Source organism: Oryctolagus cuniculus, chromosome 16, assembly GCF_964237555.1.
Source record: "Oryctolagus cuniculus chromosome 16, mOryCun1.1, whole genome shotgun sequence".
Lineage (NCBI taxonomy): Eukaryota > Metazoa > Chordata > Mammalia > Lagomorpha > Leporidae > Oryctolagus > Oryctolagus cuniculus.
In genome coordinates this window covers 65355668-65373346 of record NC_091447.1, presented here as the reverse complement: position 1 = coordinate 65373346, position 17679 = coordinate 65355668, and the positions used below count along the sequence as shown (strand labels likewise).

Below are 17679 nucleotides of genomic sequence, written 5' to 3'. Positions count from 1 at the left end.
GGAAGTCAGCAGTTTGGAGGGCTGGAAGCGGCTGCACTGAATGGTTCAGAGAGCTGGCGTCTCCGTTTGCTTTCGCGGGCTCCGTTCTCACACTTCCCGCTCTGACCACGGCCACCGTCCAGTCCGACAGCAGCGGCCACCGGGGATTGGACCCTGAAGACACGCAGGCTGTCTGGGGCTAGCAGTGCCCGCCCCCGCCGCCAGGGGGCGGCTCTGCGGCGCTGCTGGGCTCCTCTCCTCGGGCGCTGTCGGCTCGTTGGCGCCGCCTGCAGGGCTCTTCCCCAGCTGCATCTCATTTCCTCCCCTTCCCAGGGCTCACGTCTGGACACTCTGCAGTCCCCCTCCTGGGGTGTTTTGGGGGAGCCCACGCCAGGACAGCCCCCTCCTCGTTCACTCATTGGACGCCCCTCCCGCTGGACCAACAAGGCAGAGGGGGCTCTGGGATCGCCCCAGTTACGTGGGGGGACGTTTATGGGGTGTGCGGGGACCTGGAACCCCGTGCAGCCCGCGGTGAGGGGTGGGGAGGGGGCTTTGGCAGCCACGCAGACCACAGAGTTTGGTTAAAACCAACCCGAAACATTTAATAAAAAAATAAGCAAGTTATCCAGGTCTGCCCAGCACACCGAGGTCTCCCGGAGCGGGTGGAGGCCGGGTCGTCGGCTCCGGGCTGGGCCCCCCGAGCACGCGGCCGCGGCAGAGGCCAGCACGGAGGCACCGCGCCAAGCAGGCAGGGGCCGCACCTGAGACCAGGGCGGGGCAAGGGAGACCCGGCCTCCCGCCCCACCCCGGGCCCCCTCTGGCGCGGGCCCGCGGCTGCCCCCTGCAGTGGAACAAGGACCCTCGGAGGGCACACAGCTCAGCTCGGGAGGGGAGGGGGGCCCGTGAAGCCTGGCACACAGGGGGAGCCCAGGACATCCGGGGAGCCACCGCGCCCCTTTCCCCAACCCAGCACTGGGCGTGTGGCCCGGCGAGCAGGTGCCGACACCGGGGACACTGGCTCCCGCCTCTGTGTCCCCGCGGCTCGCGGCAGTGCGGGTGCGCGACAGGCACCTTGCTGTGCTCCAGCCCGAGCGCCTCGCTCAGATCCGGCACACAGCAGGCGCTCAACCCATGCGCGAGTGTGCTGAGCGCGCCGTGGGTGCTCGAAGGCTTCAGGAAGTGAACGTAACCGCCCAGAGGCCGGCAGGGCGCCTAGCGGGGCAGCCACTCGCAAACCCGGGGCGTGAGGTCATTCAAGCAAAGCGCTCGGCCCGGGGCCAGCGCTGCGCCCCTCCATGGAGTCCCGGTACACACAGGCGCCTAATGATTGCAGCTTGGCCCCGCCCAGCCCCCCATGCCAAGCCCTGTCCCTCCCTGGTACACAGTAGGCACTCCATTCATGCTGCTTGCGTGCAAGTGACTGCGTGGAGAGCCGTGTGTGGCCCGGCCCGGGGGACAGCAGGTGGCCCCAGCGGACGCCCCGGGGGGCAGCAGGTGGCCCCAGCAGACGCGGACGCGGACGCCCCGGCCGGCGCCCTCAGAGCTCGTCCCGGGCGGCGCTGTCCAGCGGGGACTGCAGCACGTCCGAGTTCTTGGCCTCGCGGCTCAGCGCCTGCTGCTCCCGCATCTTCTGGGACTTGGCGCGGTCCCAGTCGGTCTTCACGCGCTCGTCGTTCCACACCACCGAGGTCTCCGTGTCGCTCACGTAGCCGTCGTCCCCCGTGTAGTGCGTGGGGTACACGAGCAGCGGCTCCACGGAGAAGGCGCGCAGGTCGCGGCGCGAGAAGTGGGCCTTGTACTCGGACCTGGGGGGAGGGGCGGCAGTGAGGAGGGGGCGGGGACTGGGAGGGGCGGCAGTGAGGCGGGGGCGGGGACTGGGAGGGGCGGCAGTGAGGCGGGGGCGGGGACTGGGAGGGGCGGCAGTGAGGCGGGGCGGGGCAGTGAGTCAGGGCGGGGTAATGAGTTGGGGGCGGGGACAGGGCAGAGGCGGCAGTGAGGCGGGGGCGGGGACAGGGGAGGGGCGGCAGTGAGGCGGGGCGGGGCAGTGAGTCAGGGCGGGGTAATGAGTTGGGGGCGGGGACAGGGCAGAGGCGGCAGTGAGGCGGAGGTGGGGCAGTGATTGGGGGTCAGGGACGCAGGAAGGGCGGTTGTGCAGGAGGGGAGGGGCGGAGTCACAGGTAGGGAGAGGGGCGGGGCAGTGAGTGGGGGCGGGGACACAGGGGGCAGCCACTGTGCAGGCGCAGCAGCACTCGGGGAGGCAGAAGGGGCGGCCCCGACGTGGGCGGGGCCGGCACGGGAGGAGGCAGAGACGCCCAGGACCCGGCCCGGCCCGCCCAGCCCCGCGAGCCCCTCACACTGGGTGCTTGTCGAACATGACGGGCAGGAACTCGTCCACGGGCAGCATCTTGGAGAGCGGCTGGGCGGCCAGCAGCTTGCGGGCGCCTTGCAGGGAGATGACGTAGGCGAGGGTCCAGTAGGAGTAGTCGGCCTCCACCAGGTTCCTCACGCGGGGCACGGCCTTCTCGGGCTGCTCCACCTGCATCCGCTTCCGGCCCACGTAGCTGCGGCGCAGGAACGGGGACGTGAGCCCAGGCCCTGGGGTGGGTGCCGCCTCGGCCGGAGCGGGAGCCACACGGGGCCGGTCTACAGCCAGGCCCCACCCCCACACTCAGGCCACGCCCACAGGCTGCCAGCTCCAATCTCCCCCACATCCCAGCTCCAGGAGCCGCAGTCGGGCCTGCAGGCTGCACTCCAGGTCTCCGGATTCCCCTGTCACCCTTGCAGGGCACCAGCCCACAGGCCATGCCCCTGACGGTGCTCACAGGCCCAGGGACCCCGTGAGCCCTCTGCCCGGCTCCTGAGAGTTTGTGATGATGCGCTAGGTCACGGCTGTGTCCCGGCCACGCCCCCATGTCTGACCACACCCCCAGAGGCGGGGCTCATGCTCAAGCCCCAGACCAAGCCTCTTGACCAGGCCACGCCCCCAGGTCCCACCATTGGCCATGGCCACACCCCTAGGTCCCTATTCTTTGCTCCAGCAAAACTCCAGGCCCTCCTGTCTGGGCCACACTTCCAGGTCCTATCTTGGCCCCAGCCATACATACCCTAGGTCCTACCCCTTGGACCTGACCACGCCCCCAGGTCCCACTTCTTGACTCTGATCATGCCTCTTGGCCCTGACCAAGCCCCCAAAGTTCCACTTCATAGTCCAGGCCATGTCCCCGGCCACGCCCCAGGTCCCTCCTCCTGGCCCCAGCCACACCTCCAGGCCCAGGTCACGCCCAGGGTAATGCCTCCTGGCCCCGGCCACGCCCCAGCCATGCCCCAGGTCCCTCCTCCTGGCCCGGGTCACGCCCCAGGCCCCGCCTCCTTCCTGGCCCCAGCCCACAGGTCCTGTCTTTGCTCCAGCAATACCCCAGCCACGCTTCAGGTTCCTCCTCCTGGCCTGGGTCACTCCCCAGGTCCCGCCTCCTTCCTGGCCCCAGCCACACCCCAGGTCCCTCCTCCTGGCTCGGGTCACGCCCCAAGTCCCACTTCCCGGTCCAGGCCACACTAACAGGTCCTATCTTGGCTCCAGCCACGCCCCAGGTCCCTCCTCCTGGCTCGGGTCACGCCCCAAGTCCCACTTCCCGGTCCAGGCCACACTAACAGGTCCTATCTTGGCTCCAGCCACGCCCCAGGTCCCTCCTCCTGGCCTGGGTCACTCCCCAGGTCCCGCCTCCTTCCTGGCCCCAGCCACACCTCCAGGCCCAGGTCACGCCCAGGGCAACGCCTCCTGGCCCCGGCCACGCCCCAGCCCACAGGTCCTATCTTGGCTCCAGCAATACCCCAGCCATGCCCTTCAGTCCCTCCTCCAGGCCCGGGCCCCGCCCCAGGCCCCGCCTCCTTCCTGGCCCCAGCCACACCTCCAGGCCCGGGCCCCGCCCCAGGCCCCGCCCCTGGCCCCGGCCACGCCCCGGCCGCGCTCACATGAGGTCCCAGTCCAGGCGCTCGCGCTCCACGTCGCGCATGAGGTTCATGAGGCGCCTCTTGAAGAAGATCTCGAAGCGCAGGTCGTCCTCGAACACCAGCGACTTCTGCAGCCCCCGCTCCACGACCTGCGGGGCGCCCAGAGCTCACGGCCAGGGGTCCGCGCTCCGTGCAGGCTCCGTGCAGGCTGCGGGCGCCCAGGACACACACCCCCCAGCCTGCATTCCCCGCCGCCTGGCTCGCGGCCCCGCCCCCACGCCCACCTCCGTCCAGATGCGGTAGTGGCTCAGGAAGCAGCCCAGCTCGCCCTTGGTGAGGGGCCGGCCGTGGTAGGGGTCCTTGTAGCCGGGCAACATCTGGATGCCCAGAGCCTCCACCTGGCTGGCGTTCATGGCCCTGGGGGAGGGGGGGAGGGCGGATCACGTGGCGCAGCGGCGGGGTCGGAACCGCCCACTCGGGCGCCGGATCCAGACCGGCTGCTCCACTTCCCATCCAGCTCCCTGCTGTGGCCTGGGAAGGCAGTGGTGGGCCAAGTCCTTGGGCCCCTGCACCCGCGTGGGAGACCCGGATGGAGCTCCTGGCTCCTGGCTTTGGCCTGGCCCAGCCCTGGCCTCTGCAGCCACTTGGGGACTGAGCCAGCGGATGCAAGAGCTCTCTCTCCACCCCCCTCCCTCGCTCTAACTCCTTCAAATAAATAAGTAAATAAACCTTAAGTGAAAAATCTTTAAAAGCAGGAAGCGGAACGGGGTCCGAGGCACTGTCTACACCCGCGGGCAGCCCTGCCTCGCTCTGACCTACTTCCCCCTCCAGGGCCCCCCAAAGGCGCCCACACCGGCACCAAACCTGCCTGACTGCTCCAGACCTCCCCCCAGCCCCCACTGGAACAGTCTCCACTCGCCTCCCCCAAGGCCTGACTCAGTTCTTCTCCACGCCCCCCCCCCAGGAGCACCAATTCTGACTCCCTGCGCCAGGACTCCCTTCCCAGCCGTGGCCCCGCCCCCAGCGCAGCCCCACCCCAGCCCCGCCCCGGCCCCGCCCACTCACTTGCCGTCCACCGCCTCCAGCAGCCGAACTTCGATCTCCTGCTCCCGCAGCGCCCGCAGCATGCGCTCCCGCCGGTCCCGCCGCCGCTTCAGGTTGATCATGAACACCTGCGGCGGCGGGGGCTCAGTGGGACCCCGCCCCCCACCCTGTCCCTGCCGCCCCGCCAGGGAAGGCCTGGCCCCGCCCCGGCCCCGCCCCCAGCACCACCCCCAGGGAGGGAGGGCCCTGCCCACCTCGTCAAAGCCCATCTTGTCCGGGGTCTTGGCGGGCACGGAGACGTATCGCGAGGGCTCGGGTGGCGGGTGCTTCACTGGGGGCGGAAGAGGCAGGGTGGCTGGGGCCCCTCCCCCCGCACCCCTCCCCAGCACACCCCTCTCCCACCCCCCACATGTCCGAGCGCAGCCTGCTGCAGCCCCAGGCCACCAGCGTCGGCTGTCAGCTAGGACACCTGGGGGGGCCAGGCCGAGCCCGGCGCCTCCTGGGGACCCCACCCCACCCCCACACCCCGACACTGCCGCCCACCCCCATCCTGCTGGCCCAGGAAGCAGGCGGTGCGTGGGTTCACGCGGGGTCCCCAGAGCCAGCACGGGATCCGCTGCCCCGCCTGGCTGAAGGCAGGTGCCTTGACCTTGCAATGCCCTTGACCTCCTCATCCATGAGCTGGACTAAAGGTACCACCCAAGGGCAAGACGGTCCCGGAGATTCGAAAAGGGCCGCTACAGCGCAGTGGGGGCTCAGTCACCAGGGGGCAGCACTGCTCGCCAGTGGGGGTGGCAGTGGCGTGGGACAAACGCCAGGGCCCTGTCCATCTACCCAAGGACAGGAGGGGCCGGCGCTGGGGCGCGGCAGGTGAAGCCTCCGCCTGCGGTGCCGGCTTCCCATGCGGGCGCCGGTTCGAGGCCGGGCGGAGCCACTTCCCGCCCACGCTCTGCTACTGGGGCCTGCCTGGGCGGGCGGGAGGGAGCGCGAGCGGACTCACCCATGACCTCCAGGTGCACGTGCAGGAAGCTCTCGGCCTCGTCCTGCAGGGTGCTGTGGGCCCGCAGCGGCACGGGCAGGAAGCCGTACACCTCCTTGTTGCACACGAACATCTGCACCTCTGGGGCGGAGGAGAGAACGCGGTGGGAGGGGGCAGTGCGGCCGCAGGCAGCCCAGCGCGGGGCCGCCGCTGCTCCCGGCGGCCGGCAGGGGGCGCTCCGCAGCCGCGCCCGCCTCTGCTCCCGGATGGAGTTCCTGGCTCCTGGCTTCGGATCAGCCCAGCTCCGGCCGCTGCGGCCCACTGGGGAGTGACGAGCGGATGGGAGGCCTCTCTCCCTCTCTAACTCTGTCTCTCCTCCCCACCTCGCCGCACCTGCACCGCGGCCAGGGCACGCACCTGCCCGCCGGCAGGAGGAGGCGAACACGATGATGTCGTCGAAGGCCCAGGTGTAGTCGGGGTGCGGCGGGTAGAAGGCCAGCTGCCGCGACGCCGCCTTGCGCAGGTCCACCAGGAAGGTGGAGTGCACCATGGGCACCGGGAAGCAGCCGCGGCGCTCGCGCTTGCGGATGGGGATGTAGGCCGGCGTGCGCCGGTAGTAGCCCTGCGGAAGAGTGGCAGGGCTGGGGCGCAGTGCGCACGCGCGGGGAGCCCCCGGAACCACCCTGAGCCTGCCCAGCCCCAGGTCCAGCTGAGGCTTGGGCTGGAGTCACCCAAGGGTGGACAGGACGATCGGGGACGGCTGGATCTAGCCGCGCCTGAGGCTGCGTCGGGCGCCAGCACCTGTGGCCGAGTCCCCGCAGGTAGCGCACCTGCGCGCCCTCCCTCGGGCCCCACCCTACCTGCGCCGTCATCCCGCACCAGAAGTTGGAGTAGGCGGCGCGGGAGTCCAGCATGGGCGCCACCACCGTCTTGTTCTCGGCCATGAGCAGGCTCAGCGTGTCCGGGTTGAGCAGCAGGTTATCGGCGTCCACGAACTGCGGGACAGCAAGACGCGGCCATGTGCACCTGCGTCCCTCTGTGCCCGATGCTGGCGCCTCCCAGGCCGCAGGGGCAGGGCCGGACCGGCCGGGCGCTGAGGACCTGTGTGCCGGCCCCGCCCCGAGGCATCTCTGGGCCCACAGAACTGACCGCCGGGGAGCCCCCGGGCAGGTGCGTGGACTTGAACTTGAGAGTTCACAGCCGCCGAAGCAGCAGCGGACGCACATGGCCGGGCCCACCCAGCCCGCAGCGCAGGTTTCAGCCCCGGGAAGGGAGGCAGCGACCGGTGCTGTCACAGCGCCGAAGCCCCAGTCTGCATCCAAGGGCCGGGGTTCGAGTCCCGGCGCTGCTCCCGAGGCCAGCCCCCTGCGCATGCGCACCCTGGGGGAGCAGTGGAAGACAGCCCAAGTGCCAGGGTCCCTGCCACCCAAGTGGGAGACCCGGATGGAGAAGCGGGCTCCTGGCCTTAGCCTGGCCAGGCTTTAGCTATCGTGGGCATCTGGGGAGTGAGCCCGCGGATGGAGCATATCTCTCTCTCTCTCTCTCTCTCTCTCTGATGAAGAAGAAATAATGAACTACAGGGAGAGAAGAGAAACAGTCCAAGCGTTCTTGCCCCTGGAAGCGCACAGCGGAGGAAGCAGGAGCCCGGCCCGGCCCCGCGGCCCCCACAGCGGATCCGCGCTGACCGTGGGACCAGGCCGGCACCAGCGCCTGCTCCGAGCCAGGTGCCAGGCGCCGGGGGCCGCTGGAGACAGGACTCAGAACTGGGGCCCAGGACGCACGGACCCCGGCTTCTCCACCAGTGTGCGTCCCCCCCGCCAGTCGCGCCCCCGCAGTCCCCACAGCCGTCCAGTGCTGACCGTGGGACCAGGGGTGGCACTGCACAGTGGCCCGAGCCGGGTGCCAGGCGCCGGGGGCTGCTGGGGACAGGACTCAGAACCCGGACCAAGGACGCACGGACCCTGGCTTTTCCACCAGCCGCGGCCCCGCCCTCGCTCCCTCCGAGACTCACCAGCAGATAATCCGCCCACATGTCCCGGGCCGACTTCAGGGCCGCCTGCCGCAGCTTCATGACATGCTCGTAGCGCGAGTCGGACCAGTGTTTGGGGCCCTCCTCGTCCGGGTAGGACCTGCGAGAGGCAGCGGGAGTCCCCAGGGCTGGTCCCCGAGGGCTTCCTGGAGGAGAGGCCAATCCGCTGACGGGTGGGGGGGCCAGGCAGGAGTGAGGGGGCGGGGGCATCACAGCAGGTGCAAAGGCCCGGGGGAGGGGCCGGTGTGCGGCCCAGCAGGTGAGCAGCCGCCTGCAGCCCGGCTTCCCCCAGGAGCTGGGGTTCGAGTCCCGGCTGCCCCACTTCCGGTCCAGCTCCCTGCAGTGGCCTGGGAGAGCGGCAGAGGACGGCCCAGTGCGTGGGCCCTTGCACCCTCGTGGGAGACCCGGAGGGAGCCCCCATCTCATGTGGCCCAGCCTGGACGTGAACCCTCAGATGGAAGCTGCGCGCTCGCTCGCTCTCTCTCTCCTTCCAGGGAGGGGCGGCGGGGCGGGGGGGGGGGACTGGGCGGGTGGCCAATGGGAAGAAGAGGGAGGGTCTGGATGGGCGGGGTCAGGCAGTGCAGAGATTAGGCGGGCAGCCAATGGGAGGACGAGGGCGGGGCCGGCTGGGCGGGGCCAGGCGGGGCGGGGCGGGGATTGGGCCCAGGCTTGGCGCTTGGGACACGCGTTGGTGTGGTCGCGCGTGGGCGCGGCGATGGGGCTGGGCCGCGCACCTGGGTTCCTCCGCCGGCCGCCACTCCACGGAATGGTACAGGCTCTGCACGGCCACCAGCCACTCGCGCAGCACGGCCGTGGTGTTGTCCGCATTGTGGTCCGTGGCCACCCTGTGGGCACAGGGGACGCCCTGCACGGTTGGGGAGGCTGAGGCAGGCCCACGCCACCCAGACCACGCGACCCAGACCGGCCACGGCTGATGTCATGTCCAGCCTCTAGGACCGTGGCCCAGGCCTGGTGTCAAGAACCCGGCGCCCCCGAACCCACGCCCACAGCCTCACCCCTGCTCGTCATCACACAGTCGGTCAGCAAATGCTCGCCGGGCACCAGCGGTGCGCCTGGACCCCCCGGGGCCCTCGCCGGCTCTGCCCACTCAGGGGCCGCTTGGCAGGGAATTCGCGCCACGGACCGGGACCCCCGCCCTGTCCACGGAAGGAACCCCGCCCTTGGGGCTCACACAAGATCTGGAAAAGTCCAGGTAACGAGGGGCTGGCGGGTAAAGCCTCGGCCTGCAGTGCCCGCATCCCATAGGGGTGCGGGTTCGAGTCCCGCCTGCTCCACTTCCCATCCAGCTCTCTGCTACGGCCTGGGAAGGCAGTGGAAGATGGCCCGAGTGCCTGGGCCCCTGCAACTGCGCGGGAGACCCGGATGGAGCCCCTGGCTCCTGATCGCCCCCCTGCCCCGGCTGTCACTCCACCTGGGTGGGAGGGAAGCCCTGGCTCGCCCCTGGGAGGCACCGTCGTCCGGGCCATTCTCCATTCAAGGAGCTGAGGCAGGGGCTTCCCCGCCCCGCCCACGGCCCCTCCCCACTCCCAGGGGAGTGGGCTCAGCCCTCACGGGACCCCCCACACCCCACGGCCCAGGTCTGGCTGGACCGAAAGTATGGCGGCGAGGGGACCCAGGCCGCCCGCGGGGGCGCGAGGACCCGCGTGGACGCGCAGGATCCAGGGCGTGGACCCACATACACCCGCGTGGACCCGGGACCAGGGCGTGGACCCGTAGGATCCTAGACATAGGACACGCGTGGACCCGAGGGGGCAGGAGACAGGGGTTGCGCGTGGACTCTCATACACCCGCGCGGACCCCGAATCTGGGACATAGGACCCGCGTGGCCCTCATACACCCGCGCGGACCCCCGGACCGGGACACAGGACCCGCGTGGACCCGCACACACCCGCGTGCGCCCGCCGCCCGCGCTCACCACAGCGCCGTGCGCTCCCGCGGGTGGCGCAGCCGCTCGATCGCGCCCAGCGTGGACGGCAGCGCGTGGGCCGCGTTCCGCGCCAGCAGCGCGATGACCACGCGCGGCGCCTGCAGCGGCGACTCCGGGCTCCAGCGCTCCTCGGGGAAGTAGGCGGCGGCGCCCGGCGGGCTGCCCGGAGGCGGCGCCAGCAGCAGCAGCAGCAGCGGCAGCGGGCCCGGGAGCGGCCGCGCGCGCCGCCGGCACGCGCGTGGGGCCGCCGCCATCGCGCCACGCGTCGCCTTTAAGCCGCTTTTCTGCCGGCGGACGCGGGCCGCGCCTTAAAGGGGAGGAGCGCCCGCGACCGGAAGTCAGCCGCCGAGGCCCCGCCTGCACCCGCCTTAAAGGCGCTGGCGTCGCTCAGCCTCCGACGGCGCCTGCGCGGCCTCGGTGACGTTAGCGGCTACTCCCCGCCCCCCGCCCGCCTTAAAGGCACAGTACGTCCGGAATGTTGCGCCGCTCTGGAGCTGGGACCAGAGCCGAGGTTCACTGGGTCTTGCCACCCGGAGTCCCTGGGCGCGGGGACCGCGTGGGGGCCTAGAGGGGGGACAGGGAGAGGGGTCGCTCGCTTAGTCCGGGGCGGCGCCGACGGCGACGGGGTGGGGAGCTCCTGGCTCCAGCCTGGCCTAGCCCTGGCCATTGCGGCCATCTGGGGAGTGACCCAGAAGATGGAAGACCTCTCTCTCTCTCTCATAAATCTTAAAAAAAAAAAAAAATAAGTCCAGAAAAGTAGAAAGGAAAAAACTATGAACAGGAAACTCACTGCAAATCTAAAAAAATAACGCAATAAACGCGGCTTCCAGTCCGGCCGAGTCATCACAGCACCGCAAACCGACCAGACGCGGGTCCGGTTTGATGTGGAGCCCGCGCAGCCTGGAGTCCCAGCCCGGGTCTGGCCCAGGAGTTTCGGGCAGCGCGGTGGGTCCGGTGGCCGGAGGGCGGTGGGCGGCCGTGCACCTGCAGGCCATCGGCGGCCGCGGGAGATTCGCTCCGCCGCTCTCCCCGGCCTCAGTCTGCCCCTCTGTAAGATGGGCAGATGCGCAGCCGGCGGCAATGAGCGGAGCTGAGCACCGACCCCGGCTCCGGTCAGGAGGCTCGGGGCCGGCGGGGCCCCGGTGGGCGCCGCTGGGGGGCGGGGAAGCCCTGAGACCCCCACGGAGGGGGGAGGGGATCCGCCCCAGCCCCTGCTACCTCCCAGGGTGCGCATGCGCAGGGAGCTGGGGCAGGCAGAGGGCGGGGGCGCCCGTGGACCCCCAACCCCCGACCCGGCGCCGCTTAGGGAAGCTCGCGAGGCGAATCCACGCCCGCCGCACTGCACACGGACGCAGCTTTATAGAAGTCCTGGCGCCGGGGTGGCTGGAACCCGCAGGTGCACAGGCCACGGTCAGCTGCGCGTGGGAGAGACCAGGGCCAGATCGCCGGTGGGTCACGGTCCCGCAGGCCCCGGGGTCCATCCCGCACTCCCCACCGCCCACCCCCGCCCTCTGCGACCGGAGCCCAGAACCCGCAAGGCCCCGCCTGCCCCCTCAGCACGGAGGCCGCCAGCTGCCCGCGGGAGCAGGGCAGGAAGTCCCGCGACAGGGCGTCCACCCGGGCTGCAGGACAAGAGGACAGTGCGGGTGTCCACTGAGCCGCAAACGACCCCACACAGGCGGCAGAGACCCCGGTACCGCAGCCATTGCCAATGCTTCCCAGGCCGGGCCCGGACTTGAACCCAGGCACTCTGCCCCGCAAGTGCCTTGACCCCGGCACCCAGCGCCCTCCCAGCACTGCGTGGGCTGATGGGGGGGGGGGGTGTCCTGCATCCTGAGACAGGAGGAACCCAAAAAGCTGTCTGTCTAAGGTTGTGCACGGGGCTGTACAGACAAGACTTCGAGTTTTCCTGCCTGGAATGTCGGCCTAATGGCTGGCGCTGTGGTAGCTGTTCTGCACCACTGGGGGAGGGGGGCTTCGGGCCTGCGGCAGAGCCATGGGTGGAAAGCACCGGCTAGTCTGCCCCAGCAGGGCCGGGCTAAGCCACTACAGTAACAAAAACGAAACAACGAGGAAAACAAAACAAAACGAGCGCCATCGGCTTCTCCAAGGCTGTTCCCGCACCTCCTTGCTGACAGCCCCGGCAAGGCCACCCTCTCGCCCTCCAACTCAGGGTGAAGGGAGGGAGGGAGGGAGAGAATTTCCATCCGCTGGTTCACTCCCCAGTTGGCTGCAAAGGCCAAGGCTAAACCAGGCCAAAGTCAGGAGCCAGGAGCTCCATCCGGGTCTCCCACGCGGGTGCAGGGGCCCAAGGACTTGTCCCATCTTCCGCGACTTTCCCAGGCCACAGCAGGGAGCTGGATGGGAAGTGGAGCACCCGGGACTCGAACCGGCGCCCCTGTGAAATGGCGGCGCCGCAGGTGCGGTTCCCAGCGGGAGCCCCACGCGGGTCGAGGCTGTGGCCTGGACTCCGCCCCGCGTCCCCCACTCACTGCTCAGCTGCCGCGTCTGCCGCCCGCCCATCCTGCGACTGCTCAGGAGCCCACCGGCTAGGCAGAGGCTACGAGGCCGCCTGGCCCTGGGTTGGGGACGCCCCGCCCCGCATGGCTGCCCCCTGCTGGGGGTTTCAGTGCGGGGGGGGGCAGGAGGAGGCAGGGGCATGGGAGGGAAATGGCCTTGGAGGAGACACAGGGGGACCCCCGGCAAGACCTGGGGGCGATCGGGGAGGAGGCCTCCCTGCCCCTGCACTGGGCGACCCTTGCTCCGTGGAGGTGGACCCCCCTTAGGAGCCCCAGGCTGGGGAGACCCCCCGGAGGACCCCCGCCCTCCCTGGGGCCCGCCGGGCTCAGTGCACAGCCTGGGAGACCCCGGTAGACCCTGCCCCCCCCAGTCATCACCCCGACGCCGCTTTTCCCAATTTTATTTGACATAACGACAGAGACTGAGGTTTGTGGGGTCACCCCCAGGGGCCCACGACAGCCACGGCCTCCATCCGGGCCCCAGCCTGCAGGTGGCTTGGCCGAGGCTTGAACCCGGGCCCCCGGGGGGCAGCAGCTCCCCACGGCCCCCTCCCCGAGTTTGTTGAGTGAATGAGTGACTGGGGGCCGAGCCCCGGCACCAGGGGAGGGGGCACCAGGCAGGACCCGGCTCTGGCCTGGGATCACGGGGGGGGGGAGGACCCTTCCTGGGGGAGGAGGGGGATGGGGCGTGGCCCGGGGGCCGGCAGGACCAGGACCCCAGCGGTGCGCCCTGTGCCCGCGGCTTCTGATGCCGCAGCAGCGCAATCCATGGCCTCCGTGCTGGAGTGTGCACACAACGCGGGAACACAGCAGCCATGGTGGACCGTGAGGCAGGCCCACTGGGTGACGGCGGGGGCGGCCAGGGCCGCGAGGACGATGCCGGTTCTTCGCCGGGCCCGGGTGGGGTCTCCCCGCGGGGATGGCACTCAGTGTCCCGGTCAGGCTGCCAGGACACGAGTGGGATTCTCGTTTCTTCTTTTCACGCAGCCGGATCGCTCGGAGGGCAGGGGAGGGGGCGCTGCCCCGGGCCTGAGGCCAGGGCTTTCCTGCCCCTGGGCGGGCCCTGCCAGCTGCTCCTCCGCCACACCCACCCGGCCGGCGCCGCCCCCAGGGGCCCCCAGGAAGCCGCGCGCTGTGCTGTGGTTTCCGCTCCGGGTTTCAATTCCCGCCTCGCGCTCCTCGGCTCCTGCCGGGCAGCGGGGAGGGGGGCCCTGGCGGCCCTGGGGAGGGGGCAGCTGCAGGGCGGATGCAATAGGGAGGGGTCCCCGCCGCCGCGGTGGGCACTGGGGGCGGCGCCCGGAAGCGAGGGCCTGGGTCCGAGTCCCAGCTCCCGGCTAATGCGCCCGGCCCCGGCGTCCGTCTGTCTGTCCGTCTGTCCGTCCGCCCCCTCCTCTGGCCGGGACCCCCTCCGAGGGCCCGCAGGTACTAGGACAGGGCGGCGGCGGCGGCAGCCCCGGGCGATGCGCTTTACTGCGGGGCCCGGCGCGGCCCGGCGCGGGGGTGCTGTGATTCGGTTCGGTTCGGTCCGGTCCGGCGCGCGGCCGCTACAGCGCCGAGTGCTTCTCCACAGGCACCGTGAGCAGCCGTGCCGCGGCCTCGTCCAGGAACCAGCGGAGCGCGCCGGCGCGGGGCTGCACCAGGGCGGCGGGCAGGGGGCGCGGCTCGCGGGCCTCCAGGATGCGCTGCGGGCGGGCGGGCGGAGCGCGGGGCGTCAGGGACCCCCAAGGCCCGGGACCCCGACACCGCCCCACTCAGACTCAGGAATGCCCTGGAACATCCGCACTCGGCCATTCCTGGGGCGGGGCCAGCAGGTTCCGGCCCCGTCCAGCGCCACCAGGCTCCACCCAGGCCCCGCCCCACCCCCATCATCCCACTCCCCAGCTGCAGACCCCAGGCCCCACCCCCACCCAGGCTCCTCCCCACCCGCGCCCCGCCCCCACCCGCCCAGGCCCCGCCCCCTCACCTTCAGCACGGCGGCCTTGCCTTCCCCGGTGGCCACGAAGACGACGCTGCGGGCCGCGTTCAGCACGGGCAGCGTGAGCGTCACGCGCTGCGGCGGCGGCTTAGGGGAGTCACTGATGGGCGCCACGATCCTGTCCCGCTCCTGGGGAGGCCGCAGGACAGGTCACCTGGGCCGCCGCGCCTCCGTGGTTGGCGGCGCAGAGCCCCGGGCTCCAGACAGGCGGGCGGCGCGTCCAATGGGCGGGTCATCCCGCCCCGCCCGGCCCCGCCCGCTCGGCCCTCCCGCGCGCTGGCGCCGGGTCTCCTCCAGGGGGCGCGCTCACCTGCAGCAGGGGGTGGTCCGGGAAGAGCGAGCAGGTGTGGCCGTCGGGGCCCACGCCCAGGATCAGCAGGTCGAACACGGGGATGGGGTCTCCCTGCAGGGCCTGCGCGGCGGGTGGGGGCGGCAGGTGAGAACGCGGCTGCGGCGGGGTCCCCGCCCTGCGGCCGCGCCCGGGGGCTCACCTGTCGCAGCTTCGCGGCGTAGTCGTCGGCCGCGGCGTCCAGGGGCAGCCCGGGGTCGATGGTGAGCACCTGGCTGGCCGGGATGGGCAGGCTGGGGAGCAGCTGCGCCTGCGCGGACGGAGGGGGCGCGGTCAGCGGCACCAGCCCCGCGCCGTGTTCCGGCGGTGGCGGACGCGGGACTGCCCTGCACGCTGGCCCGAGGCCTGCAGGGAGCCAGGGAGGGCCCTAGGCCAGGGCTGCCCCTTCGTCCCTGTCTTGGTCAGTGCACACGCCACACCACCGTCGCTCCCGCCCCCGCGCTCTCCCGAGGACGCTGCTCCCGCTCGGGGCGCTCGCCTCTGCATTCAAGTCCTGGCTCTGGACCCCAGCTCCCTGCGCATGCGGACTCTGGAAGGGAGCAGCAGTGAAGGCCCGAGCGCAGGCCCCCCCCCCCGTGGAGAGACCCGGATGGACGCGGGCTCAGACCCAGGCCAGGGGCGCCCCGCCCTCCTCCCCTGCAGGACTCCCCAGGAACCAGGGGCCTCAGGATCGCCCTGCGCCTCTGGGGGCGTGGCCGGGGCGGTCCCAGCGGATCCTCCGCCCCAGAAGCCCCGCCCCCGGTGCAGGTGCCCCTGAGAGGAAGTCCGGCGCAGGGCACCGTCCCCGGGGAGGGGCAGGGGTAGAGGTGCGGTCTCGAGGACCCTCTGAGAAGTTTGTTTATTTCCATCCACAGAGAGAGAGAGAGAGACAGAGACACAGAGAGAGAGAGGGGCAGAGCTTCTCCACCCGCTGGTTCCCACCCCAGAAGCCAGCAGCCCCGAGCTCCATCCGGGTCTCCCACGCAGGTGGCGGGGGCCCAGTGCGGGAGCCCAAGCAGAGGGGATGGAACGGACAGGGGGTGGCAGGGCCCCGCGGGGACGGACGGGGGCGGACAGGGGGTGGCAGGGCCCCGCGGGGACGGACGGGGGCGGACAGGGGGTGGCAGGGCCCCGCGGGGACAGACGGGGGCGGACAGGGGGTGGCAGGGCCCCGCGGGACAGACGGGGGCGGACAGGGGGTGGCAGGGCCCCGCGGGGACAGACGGGGGCGGACAGGGGGTGGCAGGGCCCCACGGGACAGACGGGGGTGGACAGGGGGTGGCAGGGCCCCGCGGGGGCAGACGGGGGCGGACAGGGAGTGGCAGGGCCCCGCGGGGACAGACGGGGGCGGACAGGGGGTGGCAGGGCCCCGCGGGACAGACGGGGGTGGACAGGGGGTCGCGGGGGCAGACGGGGACGGACAGGGGGTGGCAGGGCCCCGCGGGACAGACAGGGGTGGACAGGGGGTGGCAGGGCCCCGCGGGGACGGACGGGGGGTGGCAGGGCCCGGGAGACCCCGCTGGTCCGGCCTCAGACGCGAGGCTCCGAGCTCCGCACAGCACTGCCGTGCCGGCCACGGGGGTCGCAGCTCCCGGGGGAGAGGGGGCGGCACCAGGGCCAAGTCTGGCCGCGACTTCCCCCCTCCCCCGGCCGCGCCCTTTCTGCAGTTCTGAAACCGGGGACCGACCCTGACTCCTGGGGACCTGGGGTCCCACGCCCGAGAGGCCGCCAAGACCACTCGGACCCCGAGCGTGACCAATGGGCGTGACCCCGGCTCCCGCGGTGGGCGTGGCCCCAGGTGGGCGTGGCCCCGCGCCCGATCCCGGCGGCCCCGTCGCGCTCACCCGGTACAGGCCGTACGTGCTCTCGGCGTGCTCGAAGGGCACCAGGCGCTCGTCGCAGAAGCCCAGCGTCCAGCGCGCCAGGCTGTCCGGCCCGGCGGCGGCGGCGGCGGCGGGCAGGTCGCGGGCCAGCATGGACACGAGGCTGCCGCCCGACAGCCCGAGCGCGAAGCGGGCGCCGGCCCCCGCCAGGCAGCTCGCGGCCTGCTGCGCCACCAGCTGCGCGAGCGACGCGCCCAGCTCCTGCGGGCTGGAGAACACCGAGACGAGGCCAGGGGCCGGGGTGGCCATGGCGGCGGCGGCGAGGCGGAAGAAAGCCCGGCCGTCGCCAGTGCGCGTGCGCGAAGCCCGGCCGCGCCCCTGCGGGGCATGCGCAGTGCCGCCCTTGAAGCCACGCCAGGGCCCGGCCCGGTCCTGCTTTGCCCTACTGCGCCTGCGCGCTGTCTAAGCCGCCGGGTGCCTGAGCTCCCAATGAGACCTTGGGGCAGGTGGAACTCGAATGCTGAGCGGAGTTGGGAAGGCTTCCTGGAGGAGGAAGCGTTCAGAAATGGAAAGTAGGCCATGAGACTCAGTGAGCTTGCTGTGTAGACGGTGCCATCCCCCAGATGCCCCCAATCCCACACCGGAACATGCTGTGTAGACGGTGCCAGCCCCTAGATGCCCACGAATCCCACAGCGGAGACGGCGCTGGCCCCAGGTGGGGCCGGGACCCCGCGGTGCTCACCGAGGAGGCGTGGGAACCCCCGGGGGTAACGCCAATGACCGCGGGCGCCCGCGGTGGGGAGGCAAGGCGGGGCCTTAGCCGGTGGGCGTGGAGGCCGTAGAGCCCTCAGTCCCCGCCCCTCGGGACATGCCCACTCCCTCACCGGGGCCGCTGAGCGTCCTCAGGGACACGCCCTCTCATTGGACACTCCCACACCCTAGCCTAGGCCACAGCCCTGAGTCCCTGCCCCCTCAGGACACACCCCCATGGGACATGCCCACTCCTCCCCGGGGCCCGCAGTGTCCTCGTCCCCGGCCCCTCGATGACACGCCCCCGAACACACCCACTCCCTAGCCTGGGGCTGCAGTCCTCAGTCCTCGCCCTTC

The 17679-nt window shown here is 71.6% G+C and overlaps 2 protein-coding genes across 2 annotated transcripts; both read right to left on the bottom strand.

Annotated features, from left to right (window-relative positions):
- Positions 1-555: 555 nt before the first annotated feature.
- COLGALT1 (collagen beta(1-O)galactosyltransferase 1) lies at positions 556-10228 on the bottom strand. The gene is made up of 12 exons (XM_051829996.2): positions 9916-10228; positions 8714-8824; positions 7962-8079; positions 6811-6945; positions 6368-6572; positions 5972-6091; positions 5226-5302; positions 4993-5099; positions 4212-4344; positions 3949-4076; positions 2334-2540; positions 556-1784 (listed from the first exon to the last, which is right to left on the bottom strand). Exons 1-12 carry the CDS (start codon positions 10179-10181, stop codon positions 1517-1519), a joined length of 1875 nt encoding a protein of 624 aa, XP_051685956.1. The 5' UTR covers positions 10182-10228; the 3' UTR covers positions 556-1516.
- A 2603-nt stretch (positions 10229-12831) lies between these two features.
- Positions 12832-16922, bottom strand: PGLS (6-phosphogluconolactonase). The gene is made up of 5 exons (XM_051829999.2): positions 16594-16922; positions 14913-15020; positions 14732-14833; positions 14410-14550; positions 12832-14128 (listed from the first exon to the last, which is right to left on the bottom strand). The coding sequence occupies exons 1-5, from the start codon at positions 16879-16881 to the stop codon at positions 13991-13993; spliced, it is 777 nt and encodes a 258-aa protein (XP_051685959.1). The 5' UTR covers positions 16882-16922; the 3' UTR covers positions 12832-13990.
- Between the last annotated feature and the right edge of the window lie 757 nt (positions 16923-17679).

Coding starts and splice junctions, on each gene's coding strand:
- COLGALT1 (XM_051829996.2), bottom strand. CDS start 10,181: ATGGCGGCGGCCCCACGCGCGTGCCGGCGGCGCGCGCGGCCGCTCCCG. Junction 8,825..9,915: donor CGGGAGCGCACGGCGCTGTG/GTGAGCGCGGGC, acceptor CTGTGCCCACAG/GGTGGCCACGGACCACAATG. Junction 4,077..4,211: donor ACTACCGCATCTGGACGGAG/GTGGGCGTGGGG, acceptor GGCGCCCCGCAG/GTCGTGGAGCGGGGGCTGCA.
- PGLS (XM_051829999.2), bottom strand. CDS start 16,881: ATGGCCACCCCGGCCCCTGGCCTCGTCTCGGTGTTCTCCAGCCCGCAG. Junction 15,021..16,593: donor GCACGTACGGCCTGTACCGG/GTGAGCGCGACG, acceptor CCGTCCGCGCAG/GCGCAGCTGCTCCCCAGCCT. Junction 14,129..14,409: donor GCAAGGCCGCCGTGCTGAAG/GTGAGGGGGCGG, acceptor GCCCGCCCGCAG/CGCATCCTGGAGGCCCGCGA.